At 47.1% G+C, this 18,455-nt stretch overlaps 1 protein-coding gene across 1 annotated transcript in view; it reads right to left on the reverse strand.

The window, feature by feature from the left end:
• LOC308365492 (electrogenic aspartate/glutamate antiporter SLC25A12, mitochondrial-like) overlaps window positions 1–17,371 on the reverse strand; it is an 18,079-nt gene extending 708 nt beyond the window's left edge. The window contains exons 1-18 of the mRNA XM_080838931.1: window positions 17,298–17,371; window positions 16,665–16,718; window positions 14,099–14,244; window positions 13,454–13,569; window positions 11,478–11,617; window positions 10,201–10,347; window positions 9,878–10,016; window positions 9,414–9,507; window positions 8,658–8,742; window positions 7,124–7,202; window positions 5,960–6,118; window positions 4,768–4,820; window positions 4,476–4,556; window positions 2,294–2,434; window positions 861–999; window positions 521–679; window positions 333–423; window positions 1–225 (exon numbers count right to left, since the gene is read on the reverse strand). The exon at window positions 1–225 is cut by the window's left edge and continues 708 nt beyond it. Coding sequence (XP_080695057.1) covers window positions 15–225; window positions 333–423; window positions 521–679; window positions 861–999; window positions 2,294–2,434; window positions 4,476–4,556; window positions 4,768–4,820; window positions 5,960–6,118; window positions 7,124–7,202; window positions 8,658–8,742; window positions 9,414–9,507; window positions 9,878–10,016; window positions 10,201–10,347; window positions 11,478–11,617; window positions 13,454–13,569; window positions 14,099–14,244; window positions 16,665–16,718; window positions 17,298–17,309 — 2,046 coding nt within the window. The 5' untranslated portion in view covers window positions 17,310–17,371 and the 3' untranslated portion in view covers window positions 1–14. The remainder of the gene's footprint in view (window positions 226–332; window positions 424–520; window positions 680–860; window positions 1,000–2,293; window positions 2,435–4,475; window positions 4,557–4,767; window positions 4,821–5,959; window positions 6,119–7,123; window positions 7,203–8,657; window positions 8,743–9,413; window positions 9,508–9,877; window positions 10,017–10,200; window positions 10,348–11,477; window positions 11,618–13,453; window positions 13,570–14,098; window positions 14,245–16,664; window positions 16,719–17,297) is intronic.
• Between the last annotated feature and the right edge of the window lie 1,084 nt (window positions 17,372–18,455).

Below are 18,455 nucleotides of genomic sequence, written 5' to 3' on the forward strand. Positions count from 1 at the left end.
GGGGGGGTGGGCGCTCATGAGGCCTGGGTGTCTGCTTGGGCGGGTGGTGGCTTGACCCTGGGCACAGACACGGGGCTCATGAATTTGGGCAGGTGCAGGCCGAACTTCTCCTCGACCCCAGCGAAGGTCGCCGCGGCCAGGCGATAGCCACCGACGTGGTCAGGGCTGCTCGGCGGCAGCTGGGAGATGCGGGACTTGGGTGTTGGCTCGGAGCCCACAGGGCGGCTACGGACAAACGAGAAGAGAGGGCGAGTGTAAGACACAGGAAAAGAAAACAAACTAAATCAATACTTTATCAAGAGACTCCATAGTAACTGAGCACTGATACTTACTGTCCTCCAAAGTCAACGTAGAACCACCTCTGCAGAAGCTCGTAAGTCACCAGGGTGACACCGAACTGGGGCGAGGACCTGAACACGCGGGCTGAGAACCGCAAAAGGGTTAACGTTAGAAAGTCCGTTCAGTCAACACCCACGACCACACGCAGTGCACAAGCCTGTTCCAGAGCGCCCACACGTACCTGCTGCCCCCTTCCATAAGGCCTTGAAGCCCTCCTCCGCCATGATCTTGCGGAAGCAGTCGATGACCCCGGTGTAGGAGGTCTGACCGGCACGGGCGGCCACCTGCAGCCTGGTCTTGATCACATCAGCGGGGGTGACCAGGGAGGCAGCGGGGACACCTGTGGAGGTGGGGGGCCAACCGCACACAATGATGAAGCTGCTCCCATTCAATACGACGTTTGAAAAGAAATCTCTACAGTGTGGTCACATCAGTGACAGGTTTAAAGACGAGGGACAGAAGATGTATAAAAAAAAATTAAAAAAAAGGAATGAAGTGCAAAAGGGAGTTTCTCTCCTCACCTGCAATAGCACCAGCGGCCAGCAGCTGGAAAGGCCCCAACCTGCCCTCCTCGTCTGCAAAGCTGGCTTTGGTGTGGGCGTACACGGGGAAGTAGATTGCCGAGAAGGGGATGTCACGCAGGAAGCAGGCCTTGGCTCCCTTTAAATAGACACACACATATGTAAGAAAATGACGGGCGAGCAGCACTCAGCAGCACAGGGGCTGAGTGGTCAAGCGCAGTGCTCCTGCTATGCCAATTAATGCACCCTGCTGTCTGATGGCTGCAAATGGCTTTCAAGAGGCCTGAAATCAACAAAGTTCCGTCGGTTTAAAAATAAGAGTCCTTTTTGAGACACAAATCAAAGAGATGGGGTTAAAACTCAACTGGGCCGGGTTCAGAGGCCTCCACATCTACTAGGAAAGCACTTTGAGAAGCAAAGGTAGACGGTATGCGCCCCATTCTGTGCCAGGCTGCGTCTCTGGAGCGTCACGTGATTAGGAGACTCCAGGGCATTTTGTGCGACTGAAGCTGCACCGTGCCAAACCGCAGCAGACATGTACGGACAGGCAGGAGTCAGGCAAGCCAGACACAGGGCCCCCCCCCAGCGGCACAGCTGACACAGTGAGCCCCTGAGCCGAGAGCACTGCACACACACACACACACACAGTTATACACACACACACACACACACACACACACACACACACACACACACACACACACACACACACACACTCATACACACACACACACACACACACACACACACACACACACACACACACACACACACACACACACACACACTCATACACACACACTCATACACACACACACACACACACACACAGGCATACACACACACATACACACACACTCATACACACACTCATACACACACTCACACACACAGACACACACAGACACACAAAGACACACACACACACCACACTCACAGACACACAGTCATACACACACTTGGCATGCTTTGGTCTGCAGTGTGCATACACAGAGAGGGGAAATCAGTCTTTTAACAAGCTCCACATTGTCTGCTCCCCATTAAAATATGGAGCATGAACGCATTACTCATGACACAAGAAAAGCCACAAGAACTTGGACAGAAACAGTAGCCCAGCAAAATCCTTCCCCCCTAATTTGCTGTTGGCGGTTAGCAGCAGCGCTCTCTGCATGTTAAAGCACTACTTTGGAGAGGCACTGCATAATTGGCACGGTCAGTTAAAAAAAAAACGAGAGAAAAAAAAACCTCCCCATTCCTACCTACTGCAGAAAGAGTCCATGTCAGCCCACATCTAAAATGAGTTTATATCAGCAGTTCTGCTGCCATGGGCTGTTTTATTATCAGCTCGGTGAATAAACAAAAAGAACACGGTTACTTCACTTAGACAGTGGGGTGGCTAGTACACCCCCAGTGCTCTGTGTGGAGCTGCTCACCTTGTAGAGGCCGAAGAAGCCCAGGTCTCGCACCACGTTGAGAGCGCTGACCCGCGGGCCCGTGGCGATCTCCCCCGCCACCTGGAGACGGATCTTCACGATCTCCAGCGGGTTGGTGAAGACCACCTGAGAGCCTCCAGCCTTCAGAGAACAGACAGACGGGAAATGGGAGTCAAAATCTATCAATTTCATTTCATTTTGTCTAAAACCTGTTTCATATCTTGAAGTTTTTTGGGTGCATGATAGAATGGCTATAGGACATTCCCATCAACATTATAATGGATGGTCTTCCCCCCAATTTTGATGTGCAAGCAAGTTGTCTTGTCAAATTAACTGTGTAAACCCAAGAGAGAGACACACAAGGCCCCTCTTCACGTCTCTAACAGCCTCAGCCTCGGAGCGGTGCTGCTGTGGAGGAGAAACAAACAGCCATTGAGAGCGAATGTCGGGGGTCAGGCTGGGACAGGCCACGGTGTGAGAGGCAGCGGTGACCCTGGCTCAAGCCCTCTTGGCCCTCATGGCCCTCAACTCTCCCCCTCAGGCACCTCCTGTGGGGGTCGGGCTCGAGTGGCCTTCCCTCAGCCTCGCCCCGCACACTTCCCCAATCTTGCCCTTCCCTCCCGGGGGGAAACCCTGTCCGTAACCTGGCTCACAGAGAAAGAGAGAGACGGACAGATGCCCCGGGGGCTTGCCCCTTCCGACTCACACACATTTATCACCCGCCCCTCAATCTAATCAGGACCATCGAGGGTTGGGGTGACACACACACACACAAACACACACACACTCACACACACACACACACACACACACACACACACACACACACGTACACACACACACACACGTACACACACAGGGCTGGGCCCCTTGCTCTGTAAACATCCGCACCGCATCCTAAAAAAAGCTCCGCCGCATTTAGTCATTTTCAAAGTGGGGTGGGGAGAGATTATGGACAGTGTGTGTGTCGATGTGTGTGTGTGTGTGTGTGGGGGAATGTCCACCAGCGCTCTGAACATGAAGTCATTAACCTCAGCACTGCTGCTGCGCTTATCTCCCCTCAGTTATCTGTTCCCATCTCCCAGCCCGGCGCAGCCTCATATATCAGCAGTTCACATGCAGGTCTGCTGCAGCGGAGCCTAGCCTTTGAAAATAAAAACGATGAATGGGGATAAACGTAATACGCCGCTCTGGAGATACAGATACAGTGCACATGGGGTTGTGTTTGTTGCTGTGGCCGGTGTAGTGGGGTCCCAGGCCCCTCTTCACAGGCCGGCAGCAGAAGACGCCTCAGGTATGCGCGGCGCTGTCAAACTCAATCACACTGAGGCCCGACCAGCTCCATCCAGGGCCCTTCAGGGCTTCTTCCTTCAATTAGAGCCTGACAGGGGTCGCGACCCCGCAGACCCTGCTCGCCATAGTCAACAGACAGCCTCCTCTGTCCGGCCTGTCTGTTTCATTTCACTCGGAGCTATTATACGGGCAGGCTAGTGGGGAAGGCATTAACGCTCCTTAATCTACCTGATGCTCTCAGCCTGGCGGTACTGCGCACGGGAAATTAGCCCGGGATAAAAATAGTGAGCTCTCAGGTGTCATTTTTCAAAATGGGTCCCAATTAGCAGCTCAGAGACCAAAGAGCACCTTTGTTTCCAGTCCTCCCACTTCTTTTGAGAACAAAAAAAAAGCCGGTCTATACACCAGCTGGAAATTACCAGTGTTTCAATAATAGGAGCGGAGGGAGTCTAGCATTAATTGAAATTACTACAAAATGTACAACGTAGAAATGTGATTTTTACCCTTTTTAATGCTAGCTGAGTTATTGTTAATTCATTCCTGCCAGGAGAGTTTGCTTAAGCTGAAGGAGATCAAAAAGACCACTGAGCAGGGATTGTTTTGGCTCTTTTCTTTCAATAATGTGCACTTTTTCCCTGAGAAATATTAATTTGAAATGAGAAAGAAAATGGGGTGTAATGTTACAGTAGGAGCACAATCGCTTGCTTCACGTCCCGCACATCAAAATCAATTAGGGACGAACAATGTGAGCGTAGCAGCTGCCAAACTCCCTTCCCTGCTTCCCACTGAGGAACAGAGGCCTGGACGCGTGTTCTGAGCTGAAAGCCCCACAGGACACCCCCGCCCCACACCACCCCACCCCTCCCCGGGTGGATGCCATTATACTTACACATGCACCAGCCATCACCTCTGCAAAGAGCGGAATGGTACCATCTTTAGTGGTGAATTTATCTCTCACAAAGTCATTAACCTGAAATGTAAAAACAATGAAAAAGCTGCATGAACACTACATAGTCAAAGCCAGTCAAGTCAACAGACGCTAGAACACATGCTAGAGATACAACTATTTACACGAGAGGTAATTGTTTTTCTGTTACACCAAAATATAAACTGAGAACAATGCAAGTCGAGTGGACGAGTAGACGTTCTTTTGAGATGCTTAAACAGTAATAATAACCCACCGTGAGTTTGATGGCTTTTTCTGGGGCCACACCAATGAGCTGTGGCAAGAGTCCTAGGAAAGGGGAGGGGGAAAAAAAAAAAACACGTGGCGGTTGAGATCTTAGACCTAACGGACAGAAATACTCTTGAGCAGATTACGATGCACTATCAGCGCCAGCGATCGCAAATGTGCGCTTACATCTCGAAAAAGATACTGGGATCAAACCCCAAATATTTACTGCCGATGGCACTAACACATCTGATAGAGCCTGATAATAACACAGTCACTCAGGGCGGACAAGGCCGTCAATAACATATAGGAGGGTGTGGGTCAAGTAGTGCAGGGCTTTGGTATTGTCTGGGCCGGGCCCCGCTGGGGAGGGGAACAGAGGGAGTAGTGTAGCCTCCGAGGGGGCGCCGCTGCTCCAGCGCCGATAAGCGGCGCGCTGTTTCGCCCGGCTGTCACTCAGCGAGGCAGATAAACTTCTGAAGGGGCTGGCGAGTGACGGGCTCGCGGTATGCAACCAGGGAACAGCCAAGCGTGTCTGTCTCTCAGTCAGACGCCCCCTCATCAGAGCGCCCCGATGAAGAGAGAGAGAGAGAGAGAGAGAGAGAGAGAGAGAGGGACATTAACCGGCAGAGGGAGTGAGAGAGAGAGAGAGAGAGAGAGAGAGAGGGACATTAACCGGCAGAGGGAGTGAGAGAGAGAGAGAGAGAGAGAGAGAGAGAGAGAGAGAGGGACATTAACCGGCAGAGGGAGTGAGAGAGAGAGAGAGAGAGGAAGAGACAAAGGGTTGCAGTAGCAGAGGAAGCAGTAGATGGCAGTCTTGACTTCCTTCACTGTGCAGGTCTGTGTGTGGACTATGGGGGGAGGCTGGAGGAACTGGATTTCCCATAGCTTTTGGCACATTATGGTAACAGCAGATGACTTCTGTGTTAGATGTGTGCTACTACTGCCCTGTTTTCCCTTTGGCTCTGGTTGACATGTGTGGGCTGGGATGTGCACACAGCACGAGTCACACTGACTTTTACTCCTGAAACCAATCACAGAATGCTGGCCACTTCACCACAAGCACAAGCTGTTCCATATTTCACTCAAATTCAATTCCATTCAATCTGTTTTGACCACTTTCGTTGTAAAAAAGAAGAGCCACAAACTCTACACAATGATGACTCGATCTGCTGAAACCGTCGCTGCGTCGCAATGTTTACCTCGGTAGAACCCGGAGAAGCCCTCGTAGCGCAGCACCTTCTTGGCGCAGTCGAAGCTGTTCTTGTACATGAGCTCGCCTACGAAGGAGCCGGTGGAGCGCTGGTTCTGCAGGCGGGTCTTCACCAGGTCGATGGGGTACACGGCAGTCGCCCCGGTAGCTGAAAGAAGGAGAGACGACACAAACGCACATCAGTCTGAGCACAAGCCGTTCACCGTTAGGCATCTTTCATTTCAAAGAGAAAAAATCCCATTTCACACACAGAACATGTTATAGAACCTTTTTAAGATGGCGTATCTATATTTGATATATTTGTCCCTAGCCTAAACGGGCCTGTGGAGGTTTAGAGAGATAGTGGTGCATGCTGGTGGTAAACAGTGATTACGGCTCAGACACGAGGCTGTGCGTCTCTGCTGGCGGAGGGAGCACTAATGCGCTCTGTGTGTGCCTGAGGCGTCGGGGCGTGTGGCGGGGGGGCGCCGTAAACGCGGCTCTTAGCCGCCACGCTAGCTTGTCGTGTCTTGTCTGACATCAAAAGGATCTGTAATGACTCCTGCTCTCAAGTATGCTCAGAGCTCTCGTGCTCGGGCCGCGCTCCCTTTCGCTAGCCGCCACCGCTCAAAGGGAGCAGAGGTCTCCATGGAGATGCACCTTTCTCACTCTCGGGAGGCTTGACAGCTAAAGGTCTGTCTCCAGCCGCTCATATAGGGCTGAGGAGCTCTCTGCACGGCTCAGAAAGAGCTCTCTCTCTCTCGCTCAACAAAGACAGTGGAGTCCTTTTATTCAATGGAAGCGCTCTACTTGTTTGTAGCTCTGTATGTGTGTGTGTGTGTGTGTGTGTCGGTATGGATCTGCCCATCTCTCGACTGTTGTGTGTCTCTCCCCCCCCCCCCCTCCCCCCTTTGTATCACTTCCTTGCGGCACAATTAGAACTACAGATTTCATCGCGGGTTTCCGGCAGATTTGTGTCATTCCGGAGCTCGGAGCTCCGAGAAGACAGCCTGGAGCCGGCGGCGAGGCGGCAGCACAATGCCGGGGCCTCAGATCAGAGCCGCTGTCCCCCGCAGCACAATGAGCCGCCCCTGGGCCCCGGCGCGCCAGTCTGCCCGGCTCGGGTTACCCCCTCGGCGGGCCCACGGCGGCCCCACTGAGACATGTCACTCACCTCCAGCGACTGCGGCCAGAGAGAACCTGTAAGCAGACTCTGCAGCCTGGAGCCAGACTGGCCGGGGACCATCTCCGTGCTGCAGAGAGAGAAGCCCATACAGAAAGAGAGAGAGAGGGAGGGAGAGAGAGGGAGAGAAAGAGAGAGAAAGAGATATCAGAACTCAAATAAATCAGGAGACAGGAGAAGGGATAGATAACAGCAAAGCAATGTTCAAATGAATGAATGATCTGGCTTCTGTATGAATCTACAGTTAACCAGATACAGTGTGGACAGGAGTACGGTATGGGAATAGGGTTTCACCTGGGTGAAGAGGTTTTGGAATGGACCTAAGTTGTTACACTAATCTTGCAGCTCCCACCATTTGTGGACATGTATAGCAGTAGGAACCAATAGAGGTACCTATAAAGTTTGCATTATCCGGCCATTATAATAAACATGTGGCTAATAGCTAAAGGTGACAATTTGAACTTTTTCGTCTCTAGAGTTTTAGAGGGGCCTGTTTTTCTGAATATCAGGCCAATCTCACGCAGTTTGATCTCGATGTTGAAAGCAGACCCTCCGTTTAGTTTTCTCTGCACTGCGGCTCACAGACTGTTCCCGTGTAGAGATAAGAATCTACATGAATTATTACGCTGCTCGAGAGCGAGTCAGTCCGAGTGCGTTCGGCCTCCTTGGGGGCAGTGAGCAACATCCACAAAACAGGGCCCTTCCTGCACCAACAGCTGCTTTCACTGAAGGCAAAATGCTAACAAGATTGAGGCTGTGATCAAAGGACTTGGGCAATTATGCTGCTTCCACGAGAGCAAGCCCTGAGAATGCCGAAACATTCAGCCGAACCCGCCACCAACCCCCCCCCACCCCACCCCACCCCACACACACACCCCTCCCAAACAACCCCTCCGCCCGCCTGTCTTTCTCAAAGACCAAAGTTGCATTCCAGACCTCCACACGGCGGTCCCAGGAGGAGTGTGAAAAGCCCCCGGGCCCCAGGAACCACGGCCCGATGCTCGGGAACTGTCTGGAGGTTCACAGGAGAGAGCGAGAGGGGCAGGTACCCTCTCATCCTCCTCCTCAGCCAGCCACAGCCCACCTCTCACCGCACCTCCAACACAAAACAGACCTGGCCACAGGCTCTTCACACGATGAGACCTCACAAAAAAATAAAAGCCCCAGATAAAAAAGCTCCTCGTTCTTATTAAAACACCTCAGAAGAGTGATTGTGTCTGATGTATGCGTCCACACCACATGAAGGTGACAGCCATTTAAAGGCGGAAATTGGGGGAGGGGGGTGGGCTTTTTCCTATCCTACTCTGATGGCCTCTTATTTAATGCAGGATTGCCAGGGAGGGGAAAGGATGTTTCAGAGAGACGAAAAGGAAGTCGCTGCTGATTTTGTTATTAAAGCGCTTGCATAAGCTAACCCTTTTGTGGAAAGGAGACAGATGAATGCATCTGAGTGGGTCTTTGTGTTTGCATCAGTCACATATCTCATTCTCATCTCCCTCTCCATCCTCCTCAAGTTGTCTCATACCTGTCTCTGGACCTCTGCAAGATGGTAGGGCATGGCACCCTCCTCCAACGGTGCTATCCTCTCAATGTCTGCAAAAGTTACCCTCCTGCGGACAAGACGGGGAGCCCTCCCCAAAAAAGACACATTAGACATTTTACCTCCATGACAGGAGAATCAGTCCATCCTATTGATTCGTGGTGGAGGGGTGATGTAATATTTTCCACAGACATTTTTACTGCCTTATAACTCCAAGTTACTGCACCTTTAAAACGACTTTTTGCACACCACACAACAGGTAAACAAAGTTGGACGTGCGCCCGCAGCACATGCAGCGGCTGACGTGCTCTCGCAGACTGCCAAGGGAAGGCCAGCACATTCCCCCTGTGGGCCACAGGCGTTGTTAAGTCAGCCCCATGCATTTGTTTTCCCAGTAAATCAACCCAGTGGAGCCACTGTTGTTAAACTGAACGAGCAATAACGTAGCATTTATAGCCTATAAAGGGGCCTGTAATATTTTTTTTTATATCCCATTTATAGATTCGATAGGAAAACTGTTTTGGATAAACGTGTTAAAATACATTGGATGGAGGTGATGGCAATACAATATAACAGATGAAGGGGAAGTAGAAGAAAAAAAAAGCGCGAAAGCAAGCAAAAAAAAAGCCAGCGAGTAAACATGCCAAGAAGAGGAGAGGGGGGGAAAGGGGTGTTTGGTTAATGGGGAGGAAGCCGTGAGGTGCGAGGAAATAGGAAAAGCCGATGAGTTGGAGGCTTTACCCAGAATGAGAATGGAGACCGGAGAGCTGGTACAGGATGTCAATCTCCATGGGAGTTATCTGACCAAACTTATTGGCAGCTTGAATAAACTCCCCTGTGCGACAGTGAGGGCCAGAAGAAGCAGAGTTAGGCATGAAGAAGAGAGACAGGGAGGCCTCAGGTGTCACATATTAGTCTTGTGGAGAGGGTGACACTTCAGAGGCGTCAGAGTACAGACGAGCTTGTGTCAGAGCGTCAGAGCAGATGAGACTTCTACTGTACTGCCACTGACACTCAATCCTACTGCTTTTCATTGTACCCCATCTCAAAATAAAAGTATTCAATTGACTAGTCAAACCTTAAGAAACTTTTGAATACAACTGTATTAAGGAGAAATATTATAAATGGTGAGAGGCCATTTAAGCAAAATATACAGGTTCCTACAGGACTTGCAGATATGCTGAACACACTCTAAAATCAAGCACCTTTGGTGACCTCAGTGTTTTTGTTGGAGCCAGACAATGTGCTGTAGATCTTGCGAATGAGCTCCATGTTGTTGAGCAGGGAGGTGAAGGCATTGAAGAAGGAAAAGCTCACCATGTGTGAGGTCCCCCCTCCTGCGACCTACGAGGGGGCAATTGTGAGAAAGACGTTTCAGGTTATGCTCCATGTGTGTGTGCGTGGGAATGTGTGTGTGTGTGTGTGTGTGTGTGTGTGTGCCTGCATGCGTGAGAGTGTGTGTTTGTGTGTGTGTATGCATCAGTGTATATGTATGCAAAAGTGTGGTTCCAAAGAGTCAGGGTCTTACTGAAACAAGATTCTCTTCCACAAACGGAGTAAGCACATGATGGCGGATGGTCGACATTATGACACTGAAGTCGCAGGCAGAGATGACACCAGTCTTCCCCTTGTCCTTCTGTGCAAACGCCTGCCGGGCGTGCTCCAGCTGCAGCTCCTGTGACCAGAGAGAGATAGATAGAGAGAGAGAAAGAGAGGGAGAGGGGGAGTGTGAGTGAGAGAGAGACAGAGAGAGAAAGAGAGGGAGAGGGGGAGTGTGAGAGAGAGAGAGAGGTAGGGGGGGGACTGCTGAACACACTGCTGAGGACATGAATAAGGCCTGAGGGCCTGAGCGACTGCTTCTTTCATGACAAAGCCCTCCGCAGAGGAGGTGCTGATGTGGAACACGGACCCAAACACATGACATCAGTGTAACGGACGTCAACTCGCACATGTCCCCGCTGCAGATGTGCCGATATCTGGCACCGGCTTCTCCAAAACCTCCATGAGTTAGGCCTGCCCTCTGTCAGAGTATCTAATGAGAACCATATCAGGTGAGGTTTGATCCCTAGGCTGGAGGGCAGAGGGGGGGGAGGAAGCAGGTGTTCCGAGCGGGGGGGGGGGACAAGGAAGCTGGTGGAGGGGAGAGGGGGGGTGATTCAACAGGACGAGGGTGCAATCAGAGAGGGGGCCGCTGGGGCCTCTCCCCACCCATCCCCACTGCTGTCAGAGCTGATCAGATACTACCAGTGGACCGCTGTGATCTGCGTAACTCCTCGTGCCACGAGAAGCCGGCTGAACCGTCTGCGGTTACGTCTGATCCAGCAGAGGCACAAACCTGACTGTATACTCCGCCGGTTTTTAGCCGACGCAGGTTACTGGGTCACTGGCTGTCTTTGTGTGTGTTCGGCGAGCTGGCTTTGAAGAGATCTGAGCTATTGCATTTTGTTAGATTATACTGAATAGCTACCACTTAAGTGCTGAGGTCTCAGACCATAGTGTAGGGAGTTCATCCACTTCCACAAGGTGGCAGGATCAAATCTCTGAAGGCTTGTCTGTTTAAATTGCTAGGTTTAGACAAATGTTTGAATGCTGATAATGGCATCAGAAATCCTGGGCCTCACCAGTAACATACAGTAAAATAAATTGGCTATAAATAAGTACAAAACATTCTCATAAACTCACACATAACACATAAACATCCTATATCCAACAACGTATTTGTTTGCTGACTTTTTGATCCAAACCAGTTCTCTTTTGTTTCTTAGTCAACTCACATGTGCTACTGCAACTCCACTTCATTCTTACCTGCAGGAACTGAGTGAATTCCAGGTAGCTGAGGTGCCTCTTTCTGTCATTGCCAAAATGGAGTCGGATGAACTCACAGTTCCAGTTGAAAGGGATGTGATGATGAACCGTGGTCTCGCTGAAGATGTCTCTGACATTTTCTGTGACAGAGGACAGGAATGAACTCTCATCAACTCCTCAAGAAAACCCCATCCCATAAACAGTACAGAAAATACACGGCTACATCTACAGACTCATAAGAGTGCAATGCAATCCTCTAGTCTCTAATCTAAGTTCTAAGGGGACCACAGTCAGTGCAAAACCAGCTCATGCATAAATAGAAATGCGGTAAGGTCTTGGTGGTGACCCCATCACCACATTGTGACGGTCCCAGTGACTCCAAGACCATCTCTAACTAAACAAGGCATGCAATTTCAGCATCTTTTGGGGCTTTTTGAGCTCAATCAGGTTTGCCAGAGCCGCGTTTCCAGTATCAGGCATAATGTGGGTGAGCTATGGGCTTTTTCCACCGGTATTTTGGCCATGTCTTTCATTTCCATTACAAGTTGAAATGCACCAACCTGAACCGCGCCGCTGTCATTTTGAACCCTCTCCTGAGCAGGGCCAAACTGTACAGGGTCTGCCTCCGAACGAAGATACCATTATTTTTTGAGACTGGCTTAGTCATCATTCATCACTTGCCATAGTAAATAGCAAATCCGGTTTTTCAAGTTTCATCTTGAAGGTTTGTATAGTAACTATCTCTACCCCAGTGGGTGTGTTTTGGCAGACATTGAATGATCAAAATAAATGTATACTCTCATTGTGAAAAGTGGTATGAAATCAATAAAATGACAAATTTCATGGTTAAATGACATGGTTATCTTGAGAGCTGGCAAACTAGCCCACATAGAAGTAGAAACAGCTTACATTAATGTGAACATGGATTTAAGTTTAGAAATAATGGATTACATTTTAATCAAGCAACCTCTGATATCTTTGACTGAAGAAAGAAGTACTAGCCTAGCAACTTAACAGGTTGGTTTCTTTTTAGACTAATCCAAATGTTTCCTTTGTGAGCTAATGCCTACCTAAATAAATGTATGACAACAGGGGAAACTGACATTACGCAGTCATGGAATTTCTGTAATATTTGTGATTGCAATTTTTTTTTTATTGACAAAGTGGGGCCTACCATGAGAAGTTTGGGAGCCACTGGCCTTTGCTATTAGCTGGCCAATGTGTTATGGGTGTTTTTTTACCGGGCAATACTTTGGGGCTATGGGCCAGATAGTAATGACACAAATGGGTTTTGTTCTTGCGGCTCAACACCCCAGTACATTAGCCCTGGTTGGCTGGAAGATAGCCCTAGCTCACACTGGCCCAGTAGTGGAAACGCGGCTAATGACTTCTGAGCTTTACCCCCTCAGATTCCCAGCGAGGGTCTGTATGAGACGCGTGTCAAGCGCTGAGGCCTGTGGCTAAAGCGTCACTTTCAGGTCTGTTGGATTGAGCAGAGTAGCTGAAATGGCACTGAGTGCTGATCCCCCCCATCCAGGAACTATCATCTGAGCCTCAGACCAACCTCAGTCTCTCTCTCACAAGCCCCGCATTGAAGAGCCTCCACCTGCCCACGGGAAGTGTGAGCACCCTCTCAGCAGCATAAGACGGCATACCCACACTCAGCAATACTAAAACACCATTCCCACTGCAATGAGATCAGCAACCAGCCAAAGACCAATGTTTGTTTCAGAACATGCTGTGGCATTCACCAATTTTTTTTTCTGCTACAACAAGCTAGGCATGAATGTTAGTGGACTACACATAGTGAGAATTAGTTTCACATGGAAAAATGGGTAATTGCTGTAAAGCGAACGGTGATAATTGTTTTCAAATGAAAAATTGCAAAAAATATCTACCAATTCATTCCTAGCCAAATCATGCACACACAGCTGAAAGGCAGCAAAGCGTATCTGTTCTGAGCTACATATACATACCAAAGGAGATATCCCCTGTGCCAGTCTTGTCAAATAACTGAAAAGCAACTATAAAAAGGGCATCCGGGACACACAGAATGGATTCAAAGGCCAGAAACTCCTGAAAAGAGATCAGTCTGTTTGGACGAGAAAGAAAGAGTACTATCTGAAACAACATATCTTTTGCGTAAGGCTTCATTTTATTGCCAAGAACATGGGCGTAAAAACCCTTCCATTACTTTTAACAGTTTTAACAGCTTAACTCAACTGAAACTAGAACCTACAGCAAAGATACAATGGAGAAACTGAGTAATCTTTAAACATTTTCATGAGTTATTAATACACAATTATTGTTCTTTATACTATGGTTATAAACAGGAATAACTTAATTTACCCCTGATTTTCCACCTCCAGGCAGCAATTATGCCTCATTTTGGTAAATTGACCGACAAGTTTTGCAACAAAACTCCATGAAATCATTCACAACTCCAGCTATGGACACAGTCAGATATTTTCACCAGAGACAAACATTCAGAGAACATTTGCTCTAGGGTATCTAGAGGACCCAGCGTCACACAGCAGCCTGAGTGGGCCACCCTGCTTCTAAAGCTGGCTATTTCTGCCTCTTTTCACCAATCCAGCACACATCCTGGCTAGATGACGTACCCATCCTTGGTGGTGTCAGCTACTCCGGCGATCAGCTTCACCGTATCAGGGTTGTGGTTTGGCAGAGTGTGCAGGCCCAAATACTTCTGCACAAAATCACCAGGGGTCATGTACCGCTCCCCATCTGACTCTGTGACACTGGCATGCTGGGGGTGGAAGAACAGAGCAGTCATTCAGTATCCATGTAACAGTATGGTTTCACTCAGTATGTATGTAACAGAATGCATTTTACAGTATGCATGTAACATTATGCATGTAACAGTATGGTTTCACTCAGTATGCATGCAGAAGTGACCATGCTTTAAGCACATACATGAATACTTCAGAGTTTAGTCAGGATTCATCATGTTGACAGGCAAAGGTAAGCTTTTATCTTGATAATACTCATGTTAAAGAATGGGAGAAATGCTCTGAATACCAATAACCCAACAACTGCATCCTGGATGCTCACATATCCATTATTGTATTGTTATGTCCTTTTATATAGCTTTCTAACAAATCAATGAAAGGAGAACAACATATCTCCCTGCAATGTTAGACAATTTGCATTTTTTCCCCTTAAGTATATTTCTCTTCCATAACTGACATTCTCTACAAACAGGAGAAAATTGAGTGAGTCAGAAAGGCAAATGCACATTTCATGGTACACCGAGGTCGAATCAACAGCATTCTGTCTTTTTTGTTAATGCTCCAGTCACTATTACATGAGAACACTACACTTTCTACTGAAAATAATGTCTCCATACAGTCTCTTTACAGTGTTTTTTATTCCATTTGTGGGAACATCAATAGCATTGATTTTTGTTTCCCTGAAAACATACAAACACAGAATTACTTCTGGATAATGCTATGCTCTTCCCTGAGATTCCACTTTGAAGCAGAAAAAAAATGTGTATTCATTTACATTTACATTTAGCAGACGCTTTTGTCCAAAGCGACGTACAAGGGAGAGAACAGTCAAGCTAAGGGCAATAAAACAACATAACAATAACAATGTGTAACAATAAATACTGCTTTTTTTTTTTCAAGAAATAGAAAAAGACATAGAAAGAAAAAGAAGTGTGGGACTGTCACTGCTTAAGTGCAAGTTAAGCCATGGTGATATTCCTGTATCATTTCTGCAAAGAGCAGAGGATCAGATGCATGCATGACCGACTGTATACTCCATAAACAAAGATAGACATGCAGGTAGAGGACATTTGAATGACATTGAGTTTATATAAATTATGACATGGATAGCCAGGACTTCTCAAACTTCTGTACTCCACTGGCTAGCCGGACAAACAGTCTCTTAAAGATGAGTTAATAATAGTGTAGAGTTTAATAATTTTACCAAAGAGACACTTTAAAGTTTAACATGGCATACTGTACACTGCAACTGCTCTGGTGCCTGACAGCATGAGCTGGCAGATTTAGCAGAATCATGTTACAGCCTCGAGAGGTGATTGCTACAAACACATACGGGCGCAAAAAAAACAAGTGAGACAGAGAAGCTATTCTGACTATATGTATATAGAGCCCTTCGGATGAATACCATCTATTAAACCGTGCATTACAGTCTATGTACACACTTCAATTGATTGTTTCTTGTTAAGTTAAGTTTAGCTGTAGCATGGGCCAAAACATTTCCTCACATAAACAAGGCATGCAGTATGTGTTGTTGGTTGAAACAGGGCTTTAACATCCAGCCTCAGTTATTCAGTGTTCTCTACGGCCATATTGCATTCATTATTCCTTCCATTACAGCTTCTTACAATCACTGTCTGGAGATTAAGAGACCACTGTCAAGCAGCACCTCCACGGGGTCTGTTTTGAACAGTCTTCAGGATTCAAAGCTGCACACTTCAGGCTGTCACCGCTATAAGGCGGATGATTCCCTGTTTCTCTACTCAGGAAGGTGTATCTCATCATTCTCTGCATCACACGACATCTCACTGAGATAATAGAAGACCCAAGCAACTGTCAAACTCTAAGGGGAGTCATGCTAGGAGAGATGCCTGGCTAAAGGGTATCCAGAATTAGTTTAAGAATGCCTGTGACCTTTTGTGGCGTGCACTGGACACCAGTCTCAGTGTACACTTGCTTCTAAGGAAAGTGCAAAGGGACACAGTGCTGCTTCACCGTATGCAACGGATCAGTGTCAGGTTACAGGCTTATTTGCTGTAGCTATCAACCACAAAAGTAACATATCAAAACATCTCCTACATGTCTATTGTGTATGAGTGTGTGACACTTTTTAGACATTCAACACACTTAACCAAGCTAGAAAACCTAACACCGGCAGAGCACTCCTAAATCAAAGCATTTCATGCAGGACTATCTTGTGAGACTAGTTCTCAAGAGAGGCACTAGAGAGAGTACGAGCTGTAGGTTACATACTCCTACTCACTGCTAAGTTTTCCCTTTCCTATTCCTTAGGGGACACACAATCGGGCAAATAATATTGAAAATGTATCGAAGGACTGCTTACATTTGAATTATTTACAGGGTAGGCACATTTAACTGGGAAATACAGCATTGTTGTCATTGGGTTGTGAAATGTGTTACACAGTAATTGATCGATTACCTTTAAAAATATGTCCTTCAATTCATGAGGGTCGGCTCTTTTAGTGGACTGCACCTGGAAACAAAAAGATTAAGTTCAATGTCAATTCCAATTCCTAAAACATAGCCCATTCCATGCACACATTCGTAAAACAAATGAACGACAAATAACCTGACAGAAATTAGCTTAATTCATCTACATGTCTACAGTAGCAGCACAGTAGCCTACAGCATCTTATAATTCGTCCGCGGTGGATAAGTAGTCGCGTAATATCATGACAACGGGCTACTCTTGCAGAAAATGACTGTAGCTTGTCGGGTTTCTGAATCGATAGCCTACAGAAACAGAACGACACGGGCATCCCTGGGCGAATAGCCTATCCACTTGGAGGTATTTTACGAAGAGCCCAGGAGATCACGGATTATTTTTTAAGTGAATCGAGTGGTCAACGGTCTGACACTGACAAAATAGACTTTGGTCTCCTCTCCCTCCTCAAGGCCGACCGATAAGCCGGTTGTATGCAAGGATGCTCTGATGAGCCGGGACAGAGCACGTCATAAATCCAGTTCACTGAAACCTCTCAAAATAACGCCATTCTGTACTACAGAAACTGTGTAAATAACGATAAGATAAGCGCAATATTGACAGAGTCACCTTGACCGCCATGCTGGGTGTGACGTCACTTTGACAGTGGCGCAGGCGCTGGGCAATTCAGAACAACTGGTGGGTGCTGCCAACTTCGAGCAACAGTCATAAAATTTACACCGTCAATGCTTGTATTATTTGGAGATGGACAGTAAATCTTGTCAGACTTTTGAGCTATTGTTAAAACTGTTTCAACTGTGAGATATGTAAACATATTACTGATGTAAAAAAGAAAATGTCCCAATTATTTAATACATTCTGTCAATTTCAGACCAACCTGTCAATTTCTGTCAACATTTGTTTAGAGTTTTGGCCCTATGAAATCTACTTTAAGCAAATACATTATAACCAAAATCAAATCATCAAAATGCAAGACATATTGGTAAGAAAAGTCTCCCAACAACAGGGGTAAAAAAGCTAGACTCATTATTAAGGTCACAGAAGGTCAAGCAATTACTTTTTATTGTTAACAACAAACAACAAATGTCAAACAAGCAAATCTAACACCATACCAAGGAAATAAGACAATGTATAGTCTTAATGACTGCACTGAGGATAAGAAAATCATTGCTATTTCTGTCTGGTCAGGCAGGCTATTCCTATAGGTCAGAGATCAAACCACATATTCCCTCCATGCCGATGTGCAACCAGTATTTCTCGTGAGGGTGGCATTGTGTTCGAAAGGGGATAATCTAGTGCTGTCAGAGAAGAGGGGTGAAATTACAGTGACTTAAACATTGCTGTAGGTCACTCTTCCCAGCTTCTAGAGGGTAGAATCATGATGGCAGGGATAATAGCACAACATTACCACAGTTCAGTGTTCAGCTACGGTACTCTCCATCAGAAAGGTCACTTATCTTTATTGAGCTCTCACTCTACTGTAATCCACAGCTTCAAAAAATGGTCCAGTTCAAATTCTTTATTTATAGCTTCAGTAAATTGGCAACAACACACTCATGAATTTTGTTTTCGTAACCAGGAATTAGAAAAAAGATTTTTGCTCTGTTATTATTTGGTGCACATTTTATGTTTTGATAATTCATGGCTTAATCCAAATTCAGCAATCCAGATTTGTCCATGTGATACATTTATCAAATAACTAAAGCACTGTAACAGAAGCATCGCCTAGTGTTTAAAATAAAACCATAAATAACCACATAACATAGT

The sequence above is a fragment of the Sprattus sprattus genome (genome assembly GCF_963457725.1).
Source record: "Sprattus sprattus genome assembly, chromosome: 5".
Classification (NCBI taxonomy): Eukaryota; Metazoa; Chordata; class Actinopteri; order Clupeiformes; family Clupeidae; genus Sprattus; species Sprattus sprattus.